The sequence below is a fragment of the Brassica rapa genome, chromosome A10 (assembly GCF_000309985.2).
Source record: "Brassica rapa cultivar Chiifu-401-42 chromosome A10, CAAS_Brap_v3.01, whole genome shotgun sequence".
NCBI lineage: Eukaryota > Viridiplantae > Streptophyta > Magnoliopsida > Brassicales > Brassicaceae > Brassica > Brassica rapa.
In genome coordinates, this window is record NC_024804.2 from 11,280,539 (window position 1) to 11,302,173 (window position 21,635).

Below are 21,635 nucleotides of genomic sequence, written 5' to 3' on the forward strand. Positions count from 1 at the left end.
TATATGTGGTAACTCCAACTTGTTACAAGAACTGTTAAAATTTTCTTTTATATTTATGTAAACGAAAAAATAAAGAAAAAATATTTAAACATTTAATACACTCTAACATAATTTTTATTTTATTTTTAATATTGATATATATGTATAATTATATATTAAATTTACTTTTTGTCATAAATTATATACTAAATTGATTAAACTATTGACATATGGTTTACTCGTAGTCAACCCAATAACCTAATAACCGAAAATAGTATGGTACAATGTCTCGATAAAGTTTAAAACATTGATTTAAGCATATTATTTATAATTTTTATAATATACATTTTTATTAAATTTTACCAAAATGATATATGCTTTTATATAATAATTCTATGTATGCTGATCATATATCTCGAAAGCTAATATAATTTATTGGTTGTTTCTGACTGTAATATAATTTGAAGACATTAGACATTGAGCATTAATTTGTGATGAATGTGTTTGTCAATTTATTAATTTTAGTAGTTATATAGAATATTGTTTGTAACCTATAAGACTTCTTGTATGATTATGTCATTATGTGTAATATTTGGTAGTTACCAATTTTTTAAAGATTATCGAATATACTAAAATTTGATAATGTACTAAAATTTATCAATTACCTTTTACGTATCATGTTAACAGGAAAATAAAATCAATCAGTGTACCAAACTTTTCATATTAATAGGAAATATTTGTTTGTTTGCTCAATTTAAATAATTGCCATAATATTTGTTTTTAAAATTAAATAGTAATGACACTCATGTAAATACTTACAAAAACAAAAGAGATGTACAAAAAAGTACTCCAGTTTTAATACTTTAGATACATTGATTTCGTAATTAGTTTTAATAGTATAGAAACATTGATTTCGTAATTAACTATTTTCACAATTTTTAATTAATAATATTTTAATAAACACTATTATACTTTTTGAAATTAACAATTTTTATTAATTAATGTATTGAAAAATTAAAAATGTATTTCTTAAAACTATTTTTTTTAACATGGATCTTTTTAGAATGGAGGGAGTATATATTATTTTTGATTATTTACTTACCACCACAATTTTTGTTTTATTTTATTTTGAGCAGAATTTCAAGCACCAATAAAGCCATAATGATTTTATTTTTATGCGGGTTCTCAAATTTATTTATTATTGATTTTAATAAACTAAAAGCACATACAATAAGGGTTTTGTGTTCTTCAAACTGATGAACACCAAATAACTCACAAAATTCAAAAACTTATTGTACTTACAAACATATCACACACATCACAAAAACATTAACACAAAACTGAAAAGGGCAAAACATAAACACATACCTCAAGAAAAGAGTCGTGTGTTTGTTTACTCAACGGTACCAAACTCCTCGATCATATTCTTCATCGTACCACGACTGTTCATAATGGCGTGGATCTTCGAGCAATTACAGGGCATAACTACACACCGTCCGATCTCGCTGTTACGAGCTTCAGTCGAGCCACCGAGCTTACGTGCGATCACCACCGAATTGACCACATCATCGGACGGATGATAAATGGTCAACACTTCAAACCCTTTAAGATCACAAGAGTCAACGATTGGATACAAGAAAGCTCTAAGTCCATGAGAACTCCTTAGCATCAGCACAGCTCCAGGAGCCATATGCTTCTCCAAATGCTCAATAGCTTTGACTTTTGACTCTTTATCCATTCCAACAAGAGCAGCCAAGAAAACGACATCGTACTGGTCTAACCCTTTCTTAGCGTTTAACACATCAGTCGTGTGAAAGATCATGCGTTTAGAGAGGTCAGGGTCGCGAGAAACGAGGCTTGACGCGAGTGTGTTCGCCTGTGAGTCGATGTCGAAGTTGTGGATCGTTGTGTTGGGAAGGTGAAACTTGGCCAAGACGATGGATGTAAGTGGCATCGGACCCGAACCGATAAAAGCGATTTTGGTAGGGACATGGCTTATGTGTTGAGATAGGAGATCGAACTCGAGTTCGCTTAGTTTGAGATAGTTGTTGTAGTAAGGAAACATGTGTAAATGGTTAAGTGGGTTGTCTTCAAAAGAGCCTATGATTGTGGAAAAGTGTTGCTCCAAATATCCTTCGGCTTCACCACAAAGCTTGATGAGATGAGACCTCATGTCTTTGACTTTATCATCGTGTATTTTTGTGACATCGATGTCTGTGTCCGTTGGTAAGCACGTGGATACGAGTTGTCCGAACAAAGTGTCGACACTCTTGGATGGTTTTAAACTCTCTAGGTTTGAGATTTGGCTGTATAAGTCGATAATTTGCTTTACAACGAGATTGTTTTCGCAAGCCATGTCGATACTATGAAGAAAGATAGATGTTTTGTAAAGGAATGCTTTGAAGACTTGAAAAGCTGGTGGTGTGGCCTTAATTCTTGCAAGGAGTCGTTATTTATTCACATGTATAGTCCGTTCTCAGCTAAATTTTGTTAATTATTTATTGATTAGATGATTCGATTCACATAATACGTTATAAACATTTCCTTTATAATGTATACATATTGAATTTTTTTACTCAAAATCTTAATATATAAGTTGATTAAATACTATATATAGCTCATCTCTATTAAAATACACAAATAAGAACTGATAACAGATGAATTTAACTACAGAAATTGTGCAACAAAATACATGAACCCTATCCATTTTAAATTTTTTCTATCTCTATTCATCTTCTTCTTCTCAAACCGGGCAAATTTTCTAAAACGCAATACAACAAGGGAAGAAGCTGACAACAAGAAAAGAGCGAAATGGATAAGAAGGAGCAAATAAAACAAGAAACACATGTGAAGCAATCTATATCCGGAGGTACACTGAGCTATTATAATATTTTAATAATAATATTTTAAATAATAAACGCAAACACAACTATTATAATAAATAATTAAACGTTGGATTATATATACACTTAACACTAAAGTGTATACAAATTGGATTAGTGATGTGTGCGTTTACGTATAAGCTTATGCATGAATGGAATCAAAAGGAAACTACTACGATTTAGTCTTCATGCGTGTCCGTGAGACCGTCGTATGGTTAAAGTTGGTAAACTAGGCATGGCTCATAACTTTGTTAAGTCGCCACGAATATGTGCCATATTATATATTTATATATATATATAAGTGCGATCTAGTTGGATTTCATATTATATATCGTTGAATTATAAACATCATCGAAATATTAGATTCCTTTCACGCACAAGCTTTCTTGGAAATAAATCTCAATCCTTCTTGGCTTCACTTCGAGCCGGACCTAAGCACATCCATATGAAATGTTTTGATGGGTTTTCACTTCATAAGCTCCACTCTCAAATAAAAAATTAATTAGATATATATTAGTATATTTAAAACTATCATTAGTAAAATAATCAGCTATAGCCACAATTTATTTCATGGCTATAGATCAATTTTTGTGGTTGTATGCAGGTGGCTATATGTAGGTTTAGCCACGAAAAATCACGAAGACTTTGATGTACGTTCGTATCTATTTTAAATTGTGGGTATCGTGGCCAAAAACCCTGATTTTCCATGACACATTCGTGACTATATACGGCTGTCATGAATATTTTGTGGCTATTCTAGTCACGTTTTGCCACTATAATTTTCGTGGATGATTAGTTATGAAAATGACACAATTTTTTTTATTTTGTGTGTAATGAGTTTTTAGCCATGAAAATGATGTGACCATTGCGTGGCTTATGTATAACTAAGTTTTTTTGCCATGATATATTTTGTGATTTTGGATGATAAATGAAAAGTATATATATATATATTAAAAGCCAAAATTATATAGTATAATATATTTTTTTGAAACAGAAATTGAAATGAAACTATACATTGTTCCAAAATTCAAATAGAAGCAACTAAAGTTTTTGATCATGACACAACAATAATAACATCTAAAATCTGTGAGCTAAATCTAATTTAATTTCCTTAACACACTACCTATCCAACAGATTGTTAATTTGTGGTGCGAGTTGATTTGATGTGAGCTTGAAAAGAAGCTTGAGGCTGACCTTGAGTTTCAGGTTGAAGCAGTGTTGTCGGTGCAGTTGAGGCAAGAAAAAACAGAAGCTGGAGAGCTGGAGAGCTTGCAAAAATCAATTACAAGGCATCATCTCGATTCTCGAATTTCATCAGCTACAGAGAGAGGATTTAACTTGTGTCCAGAACTTTTTGAAAAAAAAGAAGAAGATAATAACCGATACATATCATTACTAATTTAGAATTGCGCATTTAACCGGAGATTATCGAAGATACTAGATAGTTTCGGCCTGAAATAAATGGGCTTGGGCCGATAATTTTCGTCCAAAAACATTTATATATATTTGGGCTATTATTGTAAATTTGTAATGCAGAAATCAAAAATAAAAAGGGAAGCAGACGATAAAACCCCCGGGAAAATCCCTAAGAAACAGTTTCACAAACAAGTAAGAGTGTTTGTTGATCGAAAGAGAGAGAGACGAAATGGAGAAAAGCACGATTCAGATCGAAGAGCTCGACGAATCTGATGATTTCCTTCTCGAACTCGCCGCTATCGAAGCGGAAGCGGAAGCGGCGGCGTCGGCGGCGAAACGCCCCAAGGTCGCTGCCGTACCGGAGGGACCTTACATGGCGGCTCTAAAGGGAAGCAAGAGCGAGCAATGGCAGCTGAATCCGCTCAATCCCGCCTCGAAATCTCGCGGCGGCTCCGTGAATTCTAACCCGGGCGGAAGTTATGGATCGGAGGCGGGGGAGCAGGATTTTCCGGAGAAGAACTGTCCCTGTGGAGCTGGTGTGTGCTCGATTCTGACGTCGAACACGCAGAAGAACCCAGGCCGAAAATTCTACAAATGCCCTAATAGAGAGGTTAGAAGTGATGCCCCTAGGTGTTCGATGAAATGCCGCTGAGAATAGTATCTCTCATTGAATACGATTAGACACTGGCTTTCCTGTTACTTTTTGTTTATATTGGTGTGGGGATTGATATAAAGCTACCATTTCTTTACTAGGAAAACGGAGGTTGTGGGTTTTTCCAGTGGTGTGATGCGGTTCAGTCTTCCGGAACTCAGCCAGGTAGTTATGGGAACACTAACGAATCCAAGTTCCCTGATCTCCAGTGCCCGTGTGGTGCTGGATTCTCCCGTGTTCTCACTGCTAAAACTGGGGAAAACATTGGCAGGCAGTTCTATCGCTGTCCTGTTTTTGAGGTTTGTTATATTAATCATTAAGTTTGTATGCTTGTTATTTACCTATTAGTACTCAATGGACTATTGTAATCTGTTGTATATTCTGTGGTTTCTGCTTCTGGATTCTGATTTGGTGAGTCCATGTTGCGTTTCTGACAGAGCTCCATATTATCATTACTCTTGATTAAGTGCTGCCTCTTGTTTTCCATTTTATGTCATTGCACTGACGTACATATAGCCAAATAAGCTGTAAACGGTAGATCAGGAGCTTTTTCCTGTTTAGATGGAGACAGAGTGACAACTTGTAATAAAACTACTTTAGCAAAGATAAAACGAGTTTGTAGATTCATGGCTTACATTTAGTGTTTTAACTGGTTTAAGTGAAACATTATTGTAGTATCTTGCTTAGCCTTGACTGTCTGTGTAATCTAACCTGGCTTCCTCTCGATCTCAGGGCTCTTGTGGTTTCTTCAAATGGTGCAATGATGACGCAGTCAAATCTTCTACAACGTATAGCTTTACCAATAACATCAACTTAAGTGAATCAGATACCAGAGGATATCAAACTGCGAAAACAGGCAGTGGCACACCCTGTTATAAGTGTGGGAAGGAAGGGCATTGGGCGAGAGACTGCACTGCTCAGTCTGGTAATCCGCCATATGAAACGGGACCGGTACAGCCTTCCTCTGCAGCTGGACAATGTTACAAGTGTGGGAAGGAAGGACATTGGGCAAGAGACTGCACTGCTCAGTCTGGTATTCCCTCGTATGAAACGGGAACGGCAAAGCCTTCCTCTGCAGCTGGAGAATGTTACAAATGCGGGAAGGAAGGGCACTGGGCGAGAGACTGCACTGCTCAATCTGGTAATCTGAAGTCTGGAGCAGAACAGGTGAAGTCCTCCTTTTCAGGTGGAGAGTGTTACAAATGCGGGAAGCAAGGACATTGGGCGAGAGACTGCACGGGTCAATCTGGTAATCAACAGTTTCAGTCATCAGGGCAAGGAAAGCCTGCGTCCTCGGGTGGAGAATGTTACAAATGCGGAAAACCAGGACACTGGGCAAGAGATTGCACTGTGGCTGTTCAATCCACAGGCGTTACAGGTAAAAGACAGAGGCAGTACTAGGTCAGGCTTTCTAAGCTCTGAATCTGATCCGTCTTCTACAACTATTTAGGGGTTTTCTAGTGTAGTTAAAGACAACTTTTTCATGTCCCATGGGTGTGTCCAAAATCTGGAAACCTTGTTTTGTCTTTCATCTTATGAATCTTTTCATAATATAGATATGTTTAAAGTTTAAAAGTAGGATCTGGTCAGTCTTGAGAACTACTGCATGAACTACCTTGTTTTGTCCTTCAGTCTTTTTTTTTGGTGATGGTTTAATGTGAATGATTTGGTACTGCACATCAATTTTCACACATGACATTTAGTAAGACTTGAAAATCAATGACTAACACAAGATTTTGATTGAATTTTCAGATCCACAGAGAAATAAATTAGTATGGAAGCAAATCATTAAATATAACAAATATATAAAGAAATTATTTCTGAAACTTCTAAAAATAGAAATATAATAAATACAATTTGGAAGCTAGTGTTTTTATTAGTTTGTTAAAGTGAAAAAAAAGAAGAATACAGCTTCCCCCTGCAACACGTAAGAGGGGAGTTAGAAGAGATAGGTTGTTAGAATAGATCGGCGGACTCCAGATTTAGCTTATGTAAGGCTTACTACTACTCTCTCTCTCTCTCTCTCTCTCTCTCTCTCTCTCTCCGAAAATCCATTTCGCTTTATCTTCTCATCTCCTCGATCTCTCCGTTTACGGCTAAACAACAAAAACCTTTTTACCATTTTCTTTTAAAAATCAAAAAGTAAAAGAATCATATCAATTTAACATACAGTATTGCAATGCCCACTCTGCTTCAAACAGCTCCAATGTCTGAGTCTGATTCATCTCAGCCTTCTTTGGTTTTCGCCTACTACGTTACTGGTCATGGCTTTGGCCACGCCACTCGAGTCGTTGAGGTTAGATCTCTCACTCTTGCACGAACGAGATCAAAACATTTTAGAGCCTCTAAATGAATCTCTCTATTCATGTAACTGACGTAGGTGGTTCGGCATCTGATCTCGTCTGGACATCGAGTTCATGTTGTCTCGGCTGCTCCAGAGTTTGTTTTCACCACTGAGATTCACTCTCCAAATCTCTTTATCCGACATGTATATTTCCTTTTTTTCATATAATTGGGTTTCAGAAGATTAATCTCCACTCTCTTTTAAGCAAATGTTATTATTGGAGGTGATGACTAGGTACTATTGGACAGTGGATCTGTACAATCTGATGCTTTAACCGTTGATCGTCGTGCTTCCTTGGAGAAGGTCTCTTCCATTCAGATATATCTTCCTTCTTCTAACTTAGCTTCTTAGCTGCATCGATTCTTTCTTTTCCTCAAATTTGCAGTATTGCGAGATTGCGGTTGAACCTCGTGACTCTATCTTAGCCACAGAGGTTGAGTGGTTAAAGTCAATCAAAGCCAACCTTGTGGTACGTACTTCCCAAATAATGACGCATTCATTGTTGTATATTTCTGAGTGTGAGTGTGGCTTCAAAAAGGATCACAACAAAGAGATATTGTGAAAACAGGTCTCAGATGTTGTCCCCATCGCTTGCCGTGCTGCAGCAAATGCCGGAATCCGCTCTGTTTGCCTCACCAACTTCAGGTACTGTGAAGTTATCTGACCTGACTGATTTACTAGTAGATGACTTAAGTTCTGTGGTATATCATTTGCATACATCTCAAATCTCATAAAAAGTTATGTAATTACTGCAGTTGGGACTTTATATATGCGGAATATGTTATGGCAGCTGGACATCATCACCAATCCATTGTTTGGCAGGTAATATCTCAACTGATTTGTGAGCTTATATGTCATATTCTATCAGCTTCTAAATGGTAATTACTACTACAGATAGCTGAGGATTATTCGCACTGCGAGTTTCTGATTCGCCTACCTGGACACTGTCCTAGTAAGTTCTTGTTGGAGACTTGGAGGCAACACATAAAAGTTTTCGTTTATGATATAATACCAAAACAAACCTGCTATTTATGATCTTCTACAGTGCCTGCTTTCCATGATGTCATTGACATTCCCCTTGTTGTCAGACCATTGCATAAATCTAGAGAAGAGGTTTGACTTAAAAACACTTTCTTTCAGTTTTCTTAGTAATAGACTTTGTCTTAGTTAACCAATTTTTCTATTACAGGTTAGGAGAGAGCTTGGAGTTCCAGACAATGTGAAACTACTCATCTTTAACTTTGGTGGTCAAGTAAGCATATTCTCCTATAGCTTTTCAACCTCAAAATGCAAAGTTTTCTTATATTGCTGATGTAAATTTGCAGCCCACTGGTTGGAAACTGAAGGAAGAATATCTCCCAGCTGGTTGGATGTGCCTGGTACTAATATCTGAGTTTATGTTACTTTTCCTAGTTGATTGATTTTAAAAGATGATCATATGAAAGTTTCCCTGCAATATATATATATAGGTCTGTGGCGCTTCTGCGAAGCAGGAGCTTCCTCCAAATTTCATAGGACTTCCAAAAGATGTTTACACTCCTGATGTGATTGCTGCTTCAGACTGCATGCTCGGTATCACCTGTTCCTCTTTTATCTCTGAGTCTTTCACCGTAATAATATTGTGCTAACTTACTAAACAACTTCAGGAAAAATTGGATATGGAACTGTGAGTGAAGCACTTGCATGCAAGTTACCTTTCATTTTTGTGCGAAGGGATTACTTCAATGAAGAACCATTCTTGAGAAAGATGCTTGAGGTGGGTGACAGAGCATATATATATACACACAAAGTTGATCTTCATATATGTTATTCTTGCTTTCTCTTGAGAATTCTTTTTTTTTTTTAATGTATGAAAGTATTACCAAGGAGGTGTTGAAATGATCAGAAGAGATCTTCTTGCTGGATGCTGGGCGCCTTATCTTGAGCGTGCTGTTACATTGAAACCGTGTTACGACGGAGGAATTGATGGTGGCGAGGTAGACCATGCAAACTCTTTCATAGTACATGACAACTTCCCCCTTGTTGATGATTTAATAGCTGCTGCTCGTTTCTGAATCCAGGTGGCTGCTAAAATACTGCAGGACACAGCTATGGGGAAGAAACGTTCTAAGCTCAATGTGAGTAATACAAGCAAGAACATGTTAAGTATTTACCTAATAGAAACATTGATAATGTAGCTTAGCGGGGCAAGGAGACTCCAGGATGCAATAATACTAGGCTTCCAGCTACAGAGAGCTCCAGGGAGAGATCTTTCAGTTCCAGAATGGTATCAAGTCACTGGAGACGAAGCTGGAACTCCTCTTGTTGATCAGACTCATAAATCCTCCAAGTGTGTGTTCCTTATGGACTTTGAATCTTTAGTTTGAATCTTTGGATTCACCTCCTATATGTGTTTTTATTTAACAGATTTGTAGAAGGCTTTGAGATTCTTCATGGAGATCACCATGGCCTTATAGATACAGTCAGCTTCTTGGATAGTTTGGCGACGTTAGCTAAAATAGGAGGCCATCATCAAGAAAGGGAGCATTTAGCAGCAGCTGCACTTTTCAACTGGGAGGTTTGTTTGTTTTCCATTATTTGGATTCAGTGAAGTTTGTGTATGTTTGAGGACCAAAAATGAAGTTTGTGTGTGACCGTTCAGGAGGATATTGTTGTGGCGAGAGCACCTGGTAGACTTGATGTAATGGGAGGCATTGCTGATTACTCTGGAAGTCTTGTCTTGCTGGTTAGTTCTTTCTTCATCAAGACCAGTTTTAGATTCATCTATAACAGAAGTGTTTTTGTTGGTGTTTATTGGTTAGATGCCAACGAGAGAGGCTTGCCATGCAGCTGTCCAGAGGAATCATCCTAGCAAACAGAAACTCTGGAAGCACGCCGAAGCACGACATCATTCAAGAGACACTCCCATACTTGAAATTGTATGTTCTGGTTTTCCTCTGACACTACATTGCCTTTCATTTCTCTAACACTTGTTTCTGAAACTTCCAGGTTTCATTTGGATCAGAGTTGAGCAACAGAGGACCAACTTTTGATATGGACTTGTCTGATTTTGTGGAAGAAGATGGGAAACCAATATCCTATGAGAAAGCCTACCAGTACTTCTCCAAGGATCCATCTCAGAAGTTGGTTCATCTTTTCTCAGATACTTATAAACCATCATAAGCTTTATGATATATATTTATTTAGTGGAGTCCATTTTTCTAGGTGGGCAGCCTATGTTGCAGGTACAATTCTGGTACTAATGAGAGAGATGAACGTTCGTTTTGAAGATAGTATTAGCATACTGGTAACAGAACATTACTGAGTTTCATGTACTATATGCAATGTATCTACTAGTCTTAACAACAGATCTAATACGTTTTTTTCAGGTTTCTTCAACGGTTCCTGAAGGCAAAGGAGTATCTTCCTCTGCATCAGTTGAAGTTTCTACCATGTCTGCTATAGCTGCTGCTCATGGTTAGTACAAGATTCTCCACAACGACTAACGAGTAAGTTGATCATTCGTTTTTGAGGCCTTGAGCTGAATTTTTTCAGGTCTTGAGATATCGCCGCGAGATGTGGCTTTGCTTTGCCAAAAGGTGGAGAATTATGTTGTTGGAGCACCTTGTGGAGTGATGGATCAAATGGCTTCTGCTTGTGGAGAAGCTAACAAGCTTCTTGCTATGATCTGTCAGGTACTTATTAATTCTCCTCTCTCTTCATTCCCATAAAAACCTCGATTTTTCGAGTAATAACTGTGTTAATTTCTATTCAACTGCAGCCTGCTGAGATACTAGGACTTGTTGAAATACCTTCTCACGTTCGGTTTTGGGGGATCGATTCTGGAATACGACACAGGTGCTGTGTATACTATTCATTCGAGTCCAAACATTTTGTTCTGAACACAATTAGTTTCTTCTCTGCAGTGTTGGTGGTTCAGACTATGGTTCTGTGAGGATAGGAGCTTTTATTGGCAAAACTATGATAAGATCTTTTGCATCTTCTGAAACCAACTCAGGAGAGGCTGAAGAGAAGAGCTCGGAGTTGATTGAATACGATGCTTCTTTGGATTACTTATGTAACCTTTCACCTCATAGGTACTTACTGACTAAATCCATCATTTGTGTCTACCCAATTGAATTGGATGATGATAATGAGTTCTTTTGTTTCTGTTGCAGATTTCAAGCTCTATTCGCAAGTAAGCTCCCACAGTCTATCACAGGAGAAGAATTCATGGAAAAGTATGGTGATCATGGTGATTCTGTCACAACCATTGATAGAAAAGGTACTTACCACATAATGGCGCCGACTAAACATCCAATTTATGAGAACTTCCGTGTCCAGGTGAGTTTAATCTAACTGTAATATATAATCAAAAACCTTTTTGTTGTTGTTGAGTTGTGTAATAAGAAGAATGATATGTTTTTTTGTCTTTTATCTTTTTTCTTAGGCTTTCAAAGCATTGTTGACAGCAACTCCTTCAGAAGAACAGGTCATTGGTCTTGGGGAGCTTATGTACCAGGTGAATCATATCTTTCATAATTGTCTCTTATGATCCATAAAGTCATTAACCGTGTGTTTACTTGGCAGTGCCATGATAGCTACAGCGCGTGTGGGCTTGGCTCTGATGGTACAGACAGATTAGTGAGACTAGTACAGAAAATGGAGAAGTTGAAGCACTCCAAAACCGAGAACGGGACACTCTATGGGGCCAAGATCACAGGAGGTGGTAGCGGAGGAACAGTCTGCGTTATTGGAAGGAGCAGTTTGAGAAGCAGTGAACAGATTCTTGAGGTCAACATAATCAAAAACTTTAATAGATGATTCTTGAGCTAGAAATTAATAATAATAGATAATATTAAAGATGTTAATAATGTGATGATGGTGGTTAAGCAGATACAGAGAAAGTACAAGGAAGCAACAGGGTTTATGCCGTATGTGTTTGAAGGATCATCTCCTGGAGCTGGCAAGTTTGGATATCTCAAGATACGCAAGAACTCTGCTCCTCCTCCTTCTACTTAATTAACATTTTTCTCCTTATTTTCTGCTTTAAAGTCTATATATTGTGTCATTGTTGGTAACTAAAATAAAATTCAAGAACTCTGGTCCTATCGTTTTTCATAAAAGTTCATTCAGAAACACTATTAAAAACGCCTTTGTTAGATAAAAGGACAGACCACACAATGTGTTGAATCACAAGCAAAGATATACCAAAGTCGAGAGCTATTGGAACTATGTATACAGTTTTCCAGTTTTCGTTCTAAACACCGTGCCGTTTCATGCTTGCCGTCAAACACCGTCTGGTTTTTCTTGTTCGACAATTGTTAGTGTCTACGGAAGAGCCACAACAGCAAAACTTGAACCCGGAACAGATCCGAACCGGGTCGGAATTGCAGAAAGGAGATCCCTTTGCCGTTCTCTGAACCAAAAACCTTGCTTAAACCCTAGAGAGAGAGAGAGAGAGAGAGAGAGAGAAATGCTTCGTGCGGTTGGATCTGTTCTGAAGAGGAACAAGGAATCGATTTATGGAATCGCTAGAGGATCCACGTCTTCGTCTCATCGCGCTTTCACATCTTCAACTACTGTAAACTCCGCTTCGTCTTCTCCTCTAGCTGGAAACTCCTTCAATGGCTTGCGATCTCTGCTCAAAGTAATCTCCTTTCTTCTATTTGATCAATCACATTTTCAGCTGAGATTACTTGGATTGACCAAGATTACGATTGTGTGTAGGGTCAAAAGGCTCCAACTTTCAGAAAGATGTCAACTTTAGCGGCGAGTAGCTCAGAAGGTAAAGAGGGTTTGAAGCTGCTTGTCACCGGAGGACCCCAAGCTCGGAAATGGGTTGGAACATGGCTTTTCGGTTCAGCAGCTTGGGTGTTCAGCATGGTGGTACTAGGCGGTGTAACCCGGTTAACTCGGTCCGGTTTATCCATGACTGATTGGAAGTTCACCGGCGAGTTCCCTCCTCTGTCAGACGAAGCTTGGGCTAAGGAGTTTGAGAAATATAAACAGTCACCTGAATATAAACGGTCAGTAAACATTTTCATTTCCTTGTCTTTAAAACGAACTCTTGATCTTGAGTGTGATGTTGTGGTTTGGGGATGGTGTGTTTTTTTTGTGGCAGTGTGAACAAAGGCATGAATCTTGAGGATTTCAAGTTCATTTATTGGATGGAGTATGCTCATCGTATGTGGGGAAGAGGGTTGGGAATCATGTTTGCTTTGCCGTTTTCTTATTTCTTGCGTAAAGGCTATATTACTCTACGTCTTGGAGTTCAGCTCTCTGGTTTGTTTGCACTTGGTGCTGGTCAAGGTTTCATTGGTTGGTGGATGGTTAAAAGTGGCTTAGAGGTAAAGTTTTGTTGAAGAGAAGATCATCTTTGTTTTGGATGTTGTTTACCTTCAGAATGTTGTGTAACCAGTGATCGTTTTGGACCTGTAGGAGCCGCCGTCTGAGTATTCTCAGCCGAGGGTAAGCCCATACCGTCTTGCAGCTCACTTAACCTCAGCTTTCGCCATATATTGTGGACTTTTCTGGACCGCTCTCTCTGTTGTTATGCCTGAACCACCGGCTGAGTCACTGGCTTGGGTTCGGGGAGCAGCTAAAGTGAAGAGGCTTGCATTACCAGTAAGCTTCATTGTTGGTATCACTGCCATCTCTGGAGCCTTTGTTGCTGGAAATGATGCTGTAAGTTAACTAAAATTGGATCTACGCTTCTTTTTTTTTGTGTTACATAAAGAACTCTTGATTATTTGTGTCTCTTTGCTTGTGACTTGTAGGGTCGTGCATTTAACACGTTCCCGAAAATGGGTGATACATGGATCCCAGATGGTATATTTGAGATGAAACCACTTATACGCAACTTTTTTGAGAACACAGCAACTGTTCAGGTACACCATTGGAACAACGCTTTTATTGCTTCACGAGTTCTTAAAAAAAGACTGAAACTGTTACTTATTTTCAGCTCGATCATCGCCTTCTGGCGACCACTACACTGCTCGCGATTGGAACAATGTGGTGGTTCACAAGGAAGCTAGACATACATCCAGCTGTTAAGGCTTTGATTGGAAGCACTGTCGGAATGACTGCTGTTCAGGTGAATCAATCTTTTCCCTCAACAATAACTTTGAATATTAGTGGAAACTAGAATCAAAATCATTGAGGAGGTTTTTGTTGTTGCAGGTGACGTTAGGTGTATCAACTCTTCTGAGTTATGTTCCAGTTTCACTAGGAAGTGCACACCAAGCAGGAGCTTTAACACTTCTCACTTTGATGTTGCTTCTCAATCACACTCTTCGGAGGCCATCGCCTTCTCTTCTCAAATCTCTTCCACAAGTCGCTAAGTCAAATTTCAGCTAAGCTCTATTCACCAAAATCATTCCTTTTTTTCTTTCTCATTTACTAAAAGAAGGAGAACGATTCTTTTATTTACGTGATAATTATGCTATCAAGTTTTCATCGAATCCTTGGTCAATTATGTTGTATTATCAATCCTTGGTTTGGAAAAAATAAAGTAGGGAAACAAATAACAAAAGTTTCATATGAATTCTGAGTGCTTTTATTGTTTTTTTTTTAAATTCAGTTTTGTTTAAGTTTGCGATCTTTTCGTACTAAATCGGTTCATATCTACATTTGTGTTCGGTGTTGGGTGAGATCTGTTTCGGTAACTTCAGTCCAGTTCAAATCCGTAAGCCTTGTGGTTTGTGGATAAAGTTTTTTTTTGCGTTTGGGGTTTTTACAAGATTAAACGTATCATAAAGTTGTATCTTATTAGCATCCACGTGTCATTAGCCCACCATCTTCCTTTCTATATAGCCATGCTATAAAGCTCTCAAGTCCTCCTAACTTGAGACCTGTGCTATAGCCATAACCGATGGAGAGAAATCGACTGGTTGTTTGGTTGTGTTTGCAACCGTAGCAGCCGTGGCAGTGGTCGGACCGCTTCTTGGTCTGATGAGTGTTAGCCACGTTGTTTGTTATCGTTTCTCCGTTGGAACCAAGAACGATGATTGATTCGGTAGTAAAAGAGATTGATTATGGGTGGGAGACGCTACTTGCGGTACAAGTCGGAGGTGCTTCTGTTTCTATTTGTTCCCTTCTTTCTCATGATTCATGAGACTTTGGAGAATATGGTGAATAAATAATACACCTATATATTTGATAAAAGTTCAATTTTATGAAAGAAGTTTTGTCGTCTTTTCTTCTTGTTTGTGTAAACCATCTATTAGGTTTAACCACCGAATTGGGAATCTCAAACTACGAACCTAGCAGTCGTCGAGCAGAGGATGAATCGCATCGGAAAAGAAAAAAACAATGAGGGATTAATGTGAGATAAACAAGCGCTTTGTTACCTATGGATTGTTTCTTTTCTGCCGAGATATTGAGCTTTATAGCGTCAGTTATTGAGCTTCTCCCGGGAACTGACTCTTGTACAAACCCTCACCATGTTGCAGCATCATTGTTTGGTCATAGGATATGTTTGTTATAGTAATTCAGACAAGTAGCTCACTACAACTATAGAAGAAACGAGAGTTAAGAAGATGATAACAAAAGAAAGAAAAGGGAAGGTGTTGTGATTATGTCAGAGAAGGTGTTGTTTGGCGAAGGATCTATATTTAATAGAGTGAGTGGCCTTGCATCGTCTGAACAGGGTTACTTCACAAGGTACGTTACTGGTGTCTGCCTTAGTTCTTATAGTTTTGTGAAAATTTAGAAGACAAAATCTATGTGAGGATGCTGCTAATATTGTTCTCAATTGTGTGTAAAAGAACAAATCTATGTGACGATGCTGTTAATATTGTTGCCTTTATGCTATTAGCGTTCTTGTGTGTAAAAGAAATTGGAACCACAAGTGTCTAAACCAAATTGAATAGCTAGAGAATTAAGAAACTATATCATAGTTAGAATACAGAGGGAGAAGAAACACACACACAGAGACTCCTGAATCAATGATCAATGAATATTTACCTCGGAAGAAGCTTGATAACGCACAACACTTTATCCTTCATCTCCTCGTCGGCAAGCCTATACTCCTCCATAATCCAAGTCAGAAACACAACTTCTCCGTAGGGATCAGTATAGGAGTATTTGGCTGTACCATCCGCTTCGCAGAACTTGAAAACCCTCCTGTAACCAAAAGTCTCACCCTCCATGATCGAAGCGATGGGTTTATCACCCTCCATGGTCCTCCAGCAACCTCCATCACACCCATCGGTATAACCACAAGCCTCTGTCCGGTTAGTGAAGATGCAGATTCCTGATTCTGCAAACATCTGATCTCGATGAGGATCCACAAGCGCCGATGGATGCATGCAGAACACGTCGTTGGCAACGTAGCTAGGCCATTCGTTTTCATGATCGATCAAGCTCCGAAGATAATATGCACCCTCGTATTCTGGGTCAGGCAAACCGTATCCATAAGCTGGCAATGACTGTGTTGCAGGAAGCGGACCAGACGAATAGGAGAAATGCTTGGATAGCAAGAAACCTATTTCGGCGTGGAACAAAAGACGAATCTTGCAAATCACGTGATCTTGCTTAGGGTTCAGAAGCCTGAACTCTTCCATGACCCAGCTTCTCTTGTACTCTCTGCCTCTCTTCGTCTTCTCTACGCAGAACTTGAGAATCTTCTTGAACCCTAGAAGCTTCCCGGTCACCTCGTTCTTGATCAGTTTGTCACGTGCCATGATCCTCCAGCTACCATACTCACATCCATCGGTTTTACCACATGCCTCTGTTCGAGGATTAACGATCACGAAGACTGTGTTCTCAGGATTGAATTCCTTGCTTGGATTCTTGTTGAACACGTCTGCGTCTTCGGTGAAGTGTTGAGGCCAGGATGCTCCGTCGTCGATCATCGGCTTCAGATAACGTAAGAGCATCAGCTCGTCTCCTGCTCCCATCAGGTCGTCTCTGATCCGAAAATAATCACCAGCGGCCATAATGAAACTTAATCGAAAGAAGGAAGAAGAAGTGGTTGTTGTTTCTTGGGGATGAAGCGAAGAAAAGGAAGATGAAGAAGAGCGCGCGGCTGATGTTAATAGAGTTGATTTTTCAGTTAGTTACTAGTTGCGGTTATATATAGCTTTCTGTTTACCACTGATTATCTCTCTATATTTCGTAGCTATCCTCTATTTTAGTTTCTACGGATACTTTTACATTTGCCCATATAGTTTCTTTCAAAAAACGTAATTTGTAATCAGTATTACATAATAATTAGAAAAAAAAATTGAACAAGTAGATAAATAACAAAGATACTCGATTTCAAAATAACACAAATACTAGTATTTACCAGAAACTTCTAAGGGGTTTCCCCAAACGTTTATGAAATTAATAAGTAATATTATTCTGCATCCATTGACTAAGCAAATTTCACCACAAGAGATGTGTTGAATACCTAAAACAAGAAACGTTTTTTAAATTAGTTTACATGAAGAAAAAGTTATGTTTAAACAAGACAACCATCTTGCAGTGTAATTCTAAGAAGCTTTTTATCTTTTTGATAAGTACTCTATGATGTTTGCTATATGCAACGGTGATCCTAGGATCCATGCAGTTGATCTCTTTGTGATGCAATTTTTCTTTTACCTCATTCTTAGCTTTCTAATAAACATGCATTTTTTTATCCACATCACTTTTGATTTCTTCATTCACCTGTCACACATATAAGAAAATTAGTGTAATTAATGTAGTTTGTAAAATATGTAAGCAAAAACAAATGAAGAAATTTGAACATACCATTGCATCCAAAGTGATGGAAGCATTATAAATTTTGAATAGCTTGAAGCCTTGAATGTAACTATGTAAGTCTTGGTACAAGTTCATCTAGATGTTTTTTCTCAGAGAAATTGTTGATCTAGATGTTTCGTGACAATTTTTGTGCTCACTACAAGTCTACAAGCATCTCTTGTGAGAGGAAGATAATATTTCTTTAAAAAGTCTCCTATATATCCTATAAAATAGGAGCGATCCTGTCATGGAACTAACAACAAATCAAAACGTAGGATTTGTACAGAGAAAAAAAAAGAATATCTATATATTACTAATAGTTATGTATTTTGGATGCTACTACATATTTACGGAAAAAATTCGACTCACGTGGGGGTCCTATAATTGACTCGGAAGTCTCAAACGTAAATGCGTTCGTGCGCGAAAGAGACAAGAAACGGTACTTGTAAAGATTCTCTCTGTGTTTCCATGAATGCACACGTACGCCCTCCAGACATTTTCCATGCGTCACCAAGATATTTCCTTACAAAAAAGAATATGCATCATAAACTCGAGTGTAATACTTTGCCAAAAAAAAAAACTCCAGTCTAACAATTATATAAACCTATAATATCTCAATTTATATATATGATTCAACCCCTAATGTTATACTGCCAAAACTTATTGTTTGCGTAGATAATATTTGACAGAATAATTTATTTATGTTTGGGTGAAATTCGATAAATACAATATGAAAAAAAGAATGATGAAAATGGATATACAAGGAGTTGACCAAGCGTAGAGTGGGTGAGCTACCTGCCAAAGGGAATCACACGCTCTGTAGCGTTGAATTCTTTACAGAGTTTAATCACTTCATGCACATTTGATGCTACTTTCATCGTTTCAATTTTTGTATATTATATATATACATACATTTTCTTTCTTCCTTTACAATTTAAAAGCCACGATTACAAGAAAACAAAGAAATTAAAGTTTGGCAGTTTTAATTCTTTTAGGCAATCTTTGATTTATCTCTTTTTTCTTTCTTGTGATCAGTAAATTAATTAAAGAGAGACCGATCGAGAGATAAAAACTAGAAAGAAAGAATGGGTAGGATTCCATGCTGTGAAAAGGAGAATGTGAAGAGAGGGCAATGGACTCCTGAAGAAGACAACAAACTGGCTTCTTACATTGCTCAACATGGTACTCGTAATTGGCGTCTCATCCCTAAAAACGCTGGTATATTTAATTTACACTAGCTTTTTTCTAAAATATTATTTCTTTAGTCTAGTAATATAATGATGTGGTCTAATTTGTTTGAGCGTGTATTAATGGATCGGTGAAACCTGGTTGTTATATATAGGATTGCAGAGATGTGGAAAGAGTTGTAGACTACGGTGGACAAACTATTTGCGTCCTGACCTGAAACATGGTCAATTTTCTGAGGCTGAAGAACATATCATCGTCAAGTTTCACTCTGTTCTTGGTAACCGGTATGACTTCTTTATATGTTATGTACCATACCTCATTACGGGCCGGCCTTCAAACTTTTCATACGTTCAATTTTCTTGAATCCATTTCTTTGGGATATATTTAAGAAAGTTACAGATAGACTCAAACATGGCGGGGTTTGTTCTTATTTTGTTTTGGATTTTGATTATATCATTTGTCCACAAGTTTCTTGGGAAACAAGAAACAGAATAAGACGTAAGCCTTGCTTTATATACCAGGTCTAACTCTAGATTTCTAATATTGCGAGAAGTTTCTTCATAAGTTTTGAAATATAGCTGATCGTTGGATTTATTTTCCAACGAGCAATAGTTAGCAAGAACTGAATAAGACATCAACCTTATTTTAATTTTCTTTTGACCTATATGGTTCAGGTGGTCGTTGATTGCGGCCCAGCTTCCTGGTCGAACAGACAACGATGTGAAAAATTATTGGAACACAAAGCTGAAGAAGAAGTTGTCGGGAATCGGAATAGATCCCGTAACCCACAAGCCTTTCTCGCATCTAATGGCAGAGATAACCACTACACTCAATCCTCCTCAAGTCTCACACCTCGCTGAAGCTGCCCTCGGATGTTTCAAGGACGAGATGCTTCACTTGCTCACCAAGAAACGTGTTGACCTAAACCAAATCAACTTCTCCAGCCCTAACCCTAACAACTTTAACCGAACCGTTGATAACGAAGCTGGTAAGATGAAAATGGATGGTTTGGAGAATGGTAATGGGATAATGAAGCTATGGGACATGGGGAATGGATTCTCCTATGGATCTTCTTCGTCATCGTTTGGGAATGAAGACAAAAATGATGGAGCTGCGTCTCCTGCGGTTGCGGCGTGGAGGGGTCACGGTGGAATACGTACAGCGGTGGCTGAAACTGCGGCAGCGGAGGAGGAAGAGAGGAGGAAATTGAAGGGAGAAGTGGTGGACCAAGAGGAGAATGGATCTCAAGGAGGAAGAGGAGATGGAATGTTGATGATGAGGAGCCAGCATGATCAACATCAACATCATGTGTTTAATGTGGACAATGTCTTGTGGGATTTACAAGCTGATGATCTCATTAATCATGTGGTTTGATTCATTTTGGATCACATTGGTAGTTAACATTTGGTTATAACTGATTAGGTGTTATCTGTTTTCAAAGATTAAATAAGTTTTTTGCTTTCTATAAAAAATTTATCTAGTAATGAAAAATTGTAAATACATAATTTCTTTTATAATATTTCCATCTTCGAGAATCTAATTGCAATATTCCGGTTTGTGGTATTTGGAAATGCTTAAAATAATTGTTTTGGGTACGTATGTCATGTATCCGTTTAGAACATCAAAATTAAACGTGCTTGAGGTGTAGTACTGAAAGGATGATGATCCGTCGGGAAGTGATTCGCAATATGATGCAAGTGAGGATAAAACACGTAAAAAAATCATGTAGTGATTGTAGGATCAGTAAACAAGACTTTTGAGTATTTAAAAATTAATGCCCCTCTGTTACACAGAATGGGCATACAGACAAAGACAAAGTGAATGGACGTGGAAAGCCCATTAACCGTGGACGACCATGGAGTTACACTAATATTCAAACTGTTGATGATATGTGCAACAAAAAGTTTTCAAATTTTAAGTGTCTGATATGTCTTAATCCAGCCACCAAATCATCCAAAAATGTATATATGAATCATCTGATGATGCTTGAACAATACTCCATCTATTTCAAAAATGTTATTTAAAAAATTTCATGTCTTTAAAATGTATTTATATTCTTATTAACTATATTTATTTAATAAATAGTATTTGAGATAACCAAAATTATTTATAAGATTAATGCATGTTGTAATTAATTAATATTAAACTTTAATAAATATAAACTGCATTAAAATGCTTAAATATTATTCTTTAGGTAACAAGAAAAAAGTGTGAAAATAACACTATTTGTGAAATTGGGGAACCAATTGTTCCAAACCTGATTATGAAATGTTTGCATAGCCCGTTTTTAGTTTTGACTGTAAATAGGCAACCAATCATCAGGCAAAGACTCAATTCCACTGATAACTGAGTCTGGGTCGATTTAAATTAAAAAGCACATTGCAAAACATTTGGCCCACTAAAGGCCCACGTTTGGTATTTTTTTTTTGTCAACACGACGTATTGGTCAGTAACGCTGGGAAAGAAA

General features: G+C 37.7%; 6 protein-coding genes across 6 annotated transcripts; 4 read left to right on the forward strand and 2 right to left on the reverse strand.

Annotated features, from left to right (window-relative positions):
* Positions 1-1,161: 1,161 nt before the first annotated feature.
* Positions 1,162-2,386, reverse strand: LOC103845041 (nicotianamine synthase 2-like). The gene has a single exon (XM_033281616.1). It carries the CDS (start codon positions 2,333-2,335, stop codon positions 1,373-1,375), a length of 963 nt encoding a protein of 320 aa, XP_033137507.1. The 5' UTR covers positions 2,336-2,386; the 3' UTR covers positions 1,162-1,372.
* A 2,061-nt stretch (positions 2,387-4,447) lies between these two features.
* Positions 4,448-6,594, forward strand: LOC103845042 (DNA-binding protein HEXBP). The gene is made up of 3 exons (XM_009121871.3): positions 4,448-4,887; positions 5,031-5,228; positions 5,662-6,594. Exons 1-3 carry the CDS (start codon positions 4,507-4,509, stop codon positions 6,328-6,330), a joined length of 1,248 nt encoding a protein of 415 aa, XP_009120119.1. The 5' UTR covers positions 4,448-4,506; the 3' UTR covers positions 6,331-6,594.
* A 128-nt stretch (positions 6,595-6,722) lies between these two features.
* On the forward strand, positions 6,723-12,414 carry LOC103845043 (L-arabinokinase). Its single transcript, XM_009121872.3, has 29 exons — positions 6,723-6,933; positions 6,967-7,225; positions 7,310-7,417; positions 7,508-7,576; positions 7,659-7,742; positions 7,842-7,918; positions 8,029-8,095; positions 8,168-8,225; positions 8,319-8,386; positions 8,463-8,525; positions 8,599-8,652; positions 8,743-8,845; positions 8,920-9,029; positions 9,130-9,249; positions 9,334-9,390; positions 9,451-9,602; positions 9,680-9,830; positions 9,915-9,998; positions 10,075-10,191; positions 10,262-10,395; positions 10,478-10,559; positions 10,642-10,729; positions 10,808-10,947; positions 11,034-11,110; positions 11,179-11,349; positions 11,431-11,596; positions 11,703-11,774; positions 11,843-12,046; positions 12,149-12,414. Exons 2-29 carry the CDS (start codon positions 7,109-7,111, stop codon positions 12,272-12,274), a joined length of 2,919 nt encoding a protein of 972 aa, XP_009120120.1. The 5' UTR covers positions 6,723-6,933; positions 6,967-7,108; the 3' UTR covers positions 12,275-12,414.
* An 82-nt stretch (positions 12,415-12,496) lies between these two features.
* LOC103845044 (cytochrome c oxidase assembly protein COX15) lies at positions 12,497-14,841 on the forward strand. Its single transcript, XM_009121873.3, has 7 exons — positions 12,497-12,902; positions 12,983-13,281; positions 13,377-13,602; positions 13,694-13,939; positions 14,032-14,142; positions 14,217-14,348; positions 14,435-14,841. The coding sequence occupies exons 1-7, from the start codon at positions 12,729-12,731 to the stop codon at positions 14,609-14,611; spliced, it is 1,365 nt and encodes a 454-aa protein (XP_009120121.1). The 5' UTR covers positions 12,497-12,728; the 3' UTR covers positions 14,612-14,841.
* Positions 14,643-17,254, reverse strand: LOC103845045. Its single transcript, XM_009121874.3, has one exon. It carries the CDS (start codon positions 17,191-17,193, stop codon positions 16,216-16,218), a length of 978 nt encoding a protein of 325 aa, XP_009120122.2. The 5' UTR covers positions 17,194-17,254; the 3' UTR covers positions 14,643-16,215.
* Positions 17,255-19,049: 1,795 nt separating this feature from the next.
* On the forward strand, positions 19,050-21,374 carry LOC103845046 (transcription factor MYB80). The gene is made up of 3 exons (XM_009121875.3): positions 19,050-19,198; positions 19,323-19,452; positions 19,843-21,374. Exons 1-3 carry the CDS (start codon positions 19,066-19,068, stop codon positions 20,540-20,542), a joined length of 963 nt encoding a protein of 320 aa, XP_009120123.1. The 5' UTR covers positions 19,050-19,065; the 3' UTR covers positions 20,543-21,374.
* The last annotated feature ends 261 nt before the right edge of the window (positions 21,375-21,635 follow it).

Coding starts and splice junctions, on each gene's coding strand:
- LOC103845044 (XM_009121873.3), top strand. CDS start 12,729: ATGCTTCGTGCGGTTGGATCTGTTCTGAAGAGGAACAAGGAATCGATT. Junction 13,282..13,376: donor CAGTCACCTGAATATAAACG/GTCAGTAAACAT, acceptor TTTTTGTGGCAG/TGTGAACAAAGGCATGAATC. Junction 13,603..13,693: donor TGGTTAAAAGTGGCTTAGAG/GTAAAGTTTTGT, acceptor TTGGACCTGTAG/GAGCCGCCGTCTGAGTATTC.
- LOC103845045 (XM_009121874.3), bottom strand. CDS start 17,193: ATGGCCGCTGGTGATTATTTTCGGATCAGAGACGACCTGATGGGAGCA.
- LOC103845042 (XM_009121871.3), top strand. CDS start 4,507: ATGGAGAAAAGCACGATTCAGATCGAAGAGCTCGACGAATCTGATGAT. Junction 4,888..5,030: donor ACAAATGCCCTAATAGAGAG/GTTAGAAGTGAT, acceptor TTTCTTTACTAG/GAAAACGGAGGTTGTGGGTT. Junction 5,229..5,661: donor ATCGCTGTCCTGTTTTTGAG/GTTTGTTATATT, acceptor TCTCGATCTCAG/GGCTCTTGTGGTTTCTTCAA.
- LOC103845041 (XM_033281616.1), bottom strand. CDS start 2,335: ATGGCTTGCGAAAACAATCTCGTTGTAAAGCAAATTATCGACTTATAC.
- LOC103845046 (XM_009121875.3), top strand. CDS start 19,066: ATGGGTAGGATTCCATGCTGTGAAAAGGAGAATGTGAAGAGAGGGCAA. Junction 19,199..19,322: donor TCTCATCCCTAAAAACGCTG/GTATATTTAATT, acceptor TGTTATATATAG/GATTGCAGAGATGTGGAAAG. Junction 19,453..19,842: donor CACTCTGTTCTTGGTAACCG/GTATGACTTCTT, acceptor TATATGGTTCAG/GTGGTCGTTGATTGCGGCCC.
- LOC103845043 (XM_009121872.3), top strand. CDS start 7,109: ATGCCCACTCTGCTTCAAACAGCTCCAATGTCTGAGTCTGATTCATCT. Junction 8,653..8,742: donor CAGCTGGTTGGATGTGCCTG/GTACTAATATCT, acceptor ATATATATATAG/GTCTGTGGCGCTTCTGCGAA. Junction 11,597..11,702: donor ATGAGAACTTCCGTGTCCAG/GTGAGTTTAATC, acceptor CTTTTTTCTTAG/GCTTTCAAAGCATTGTTGAC.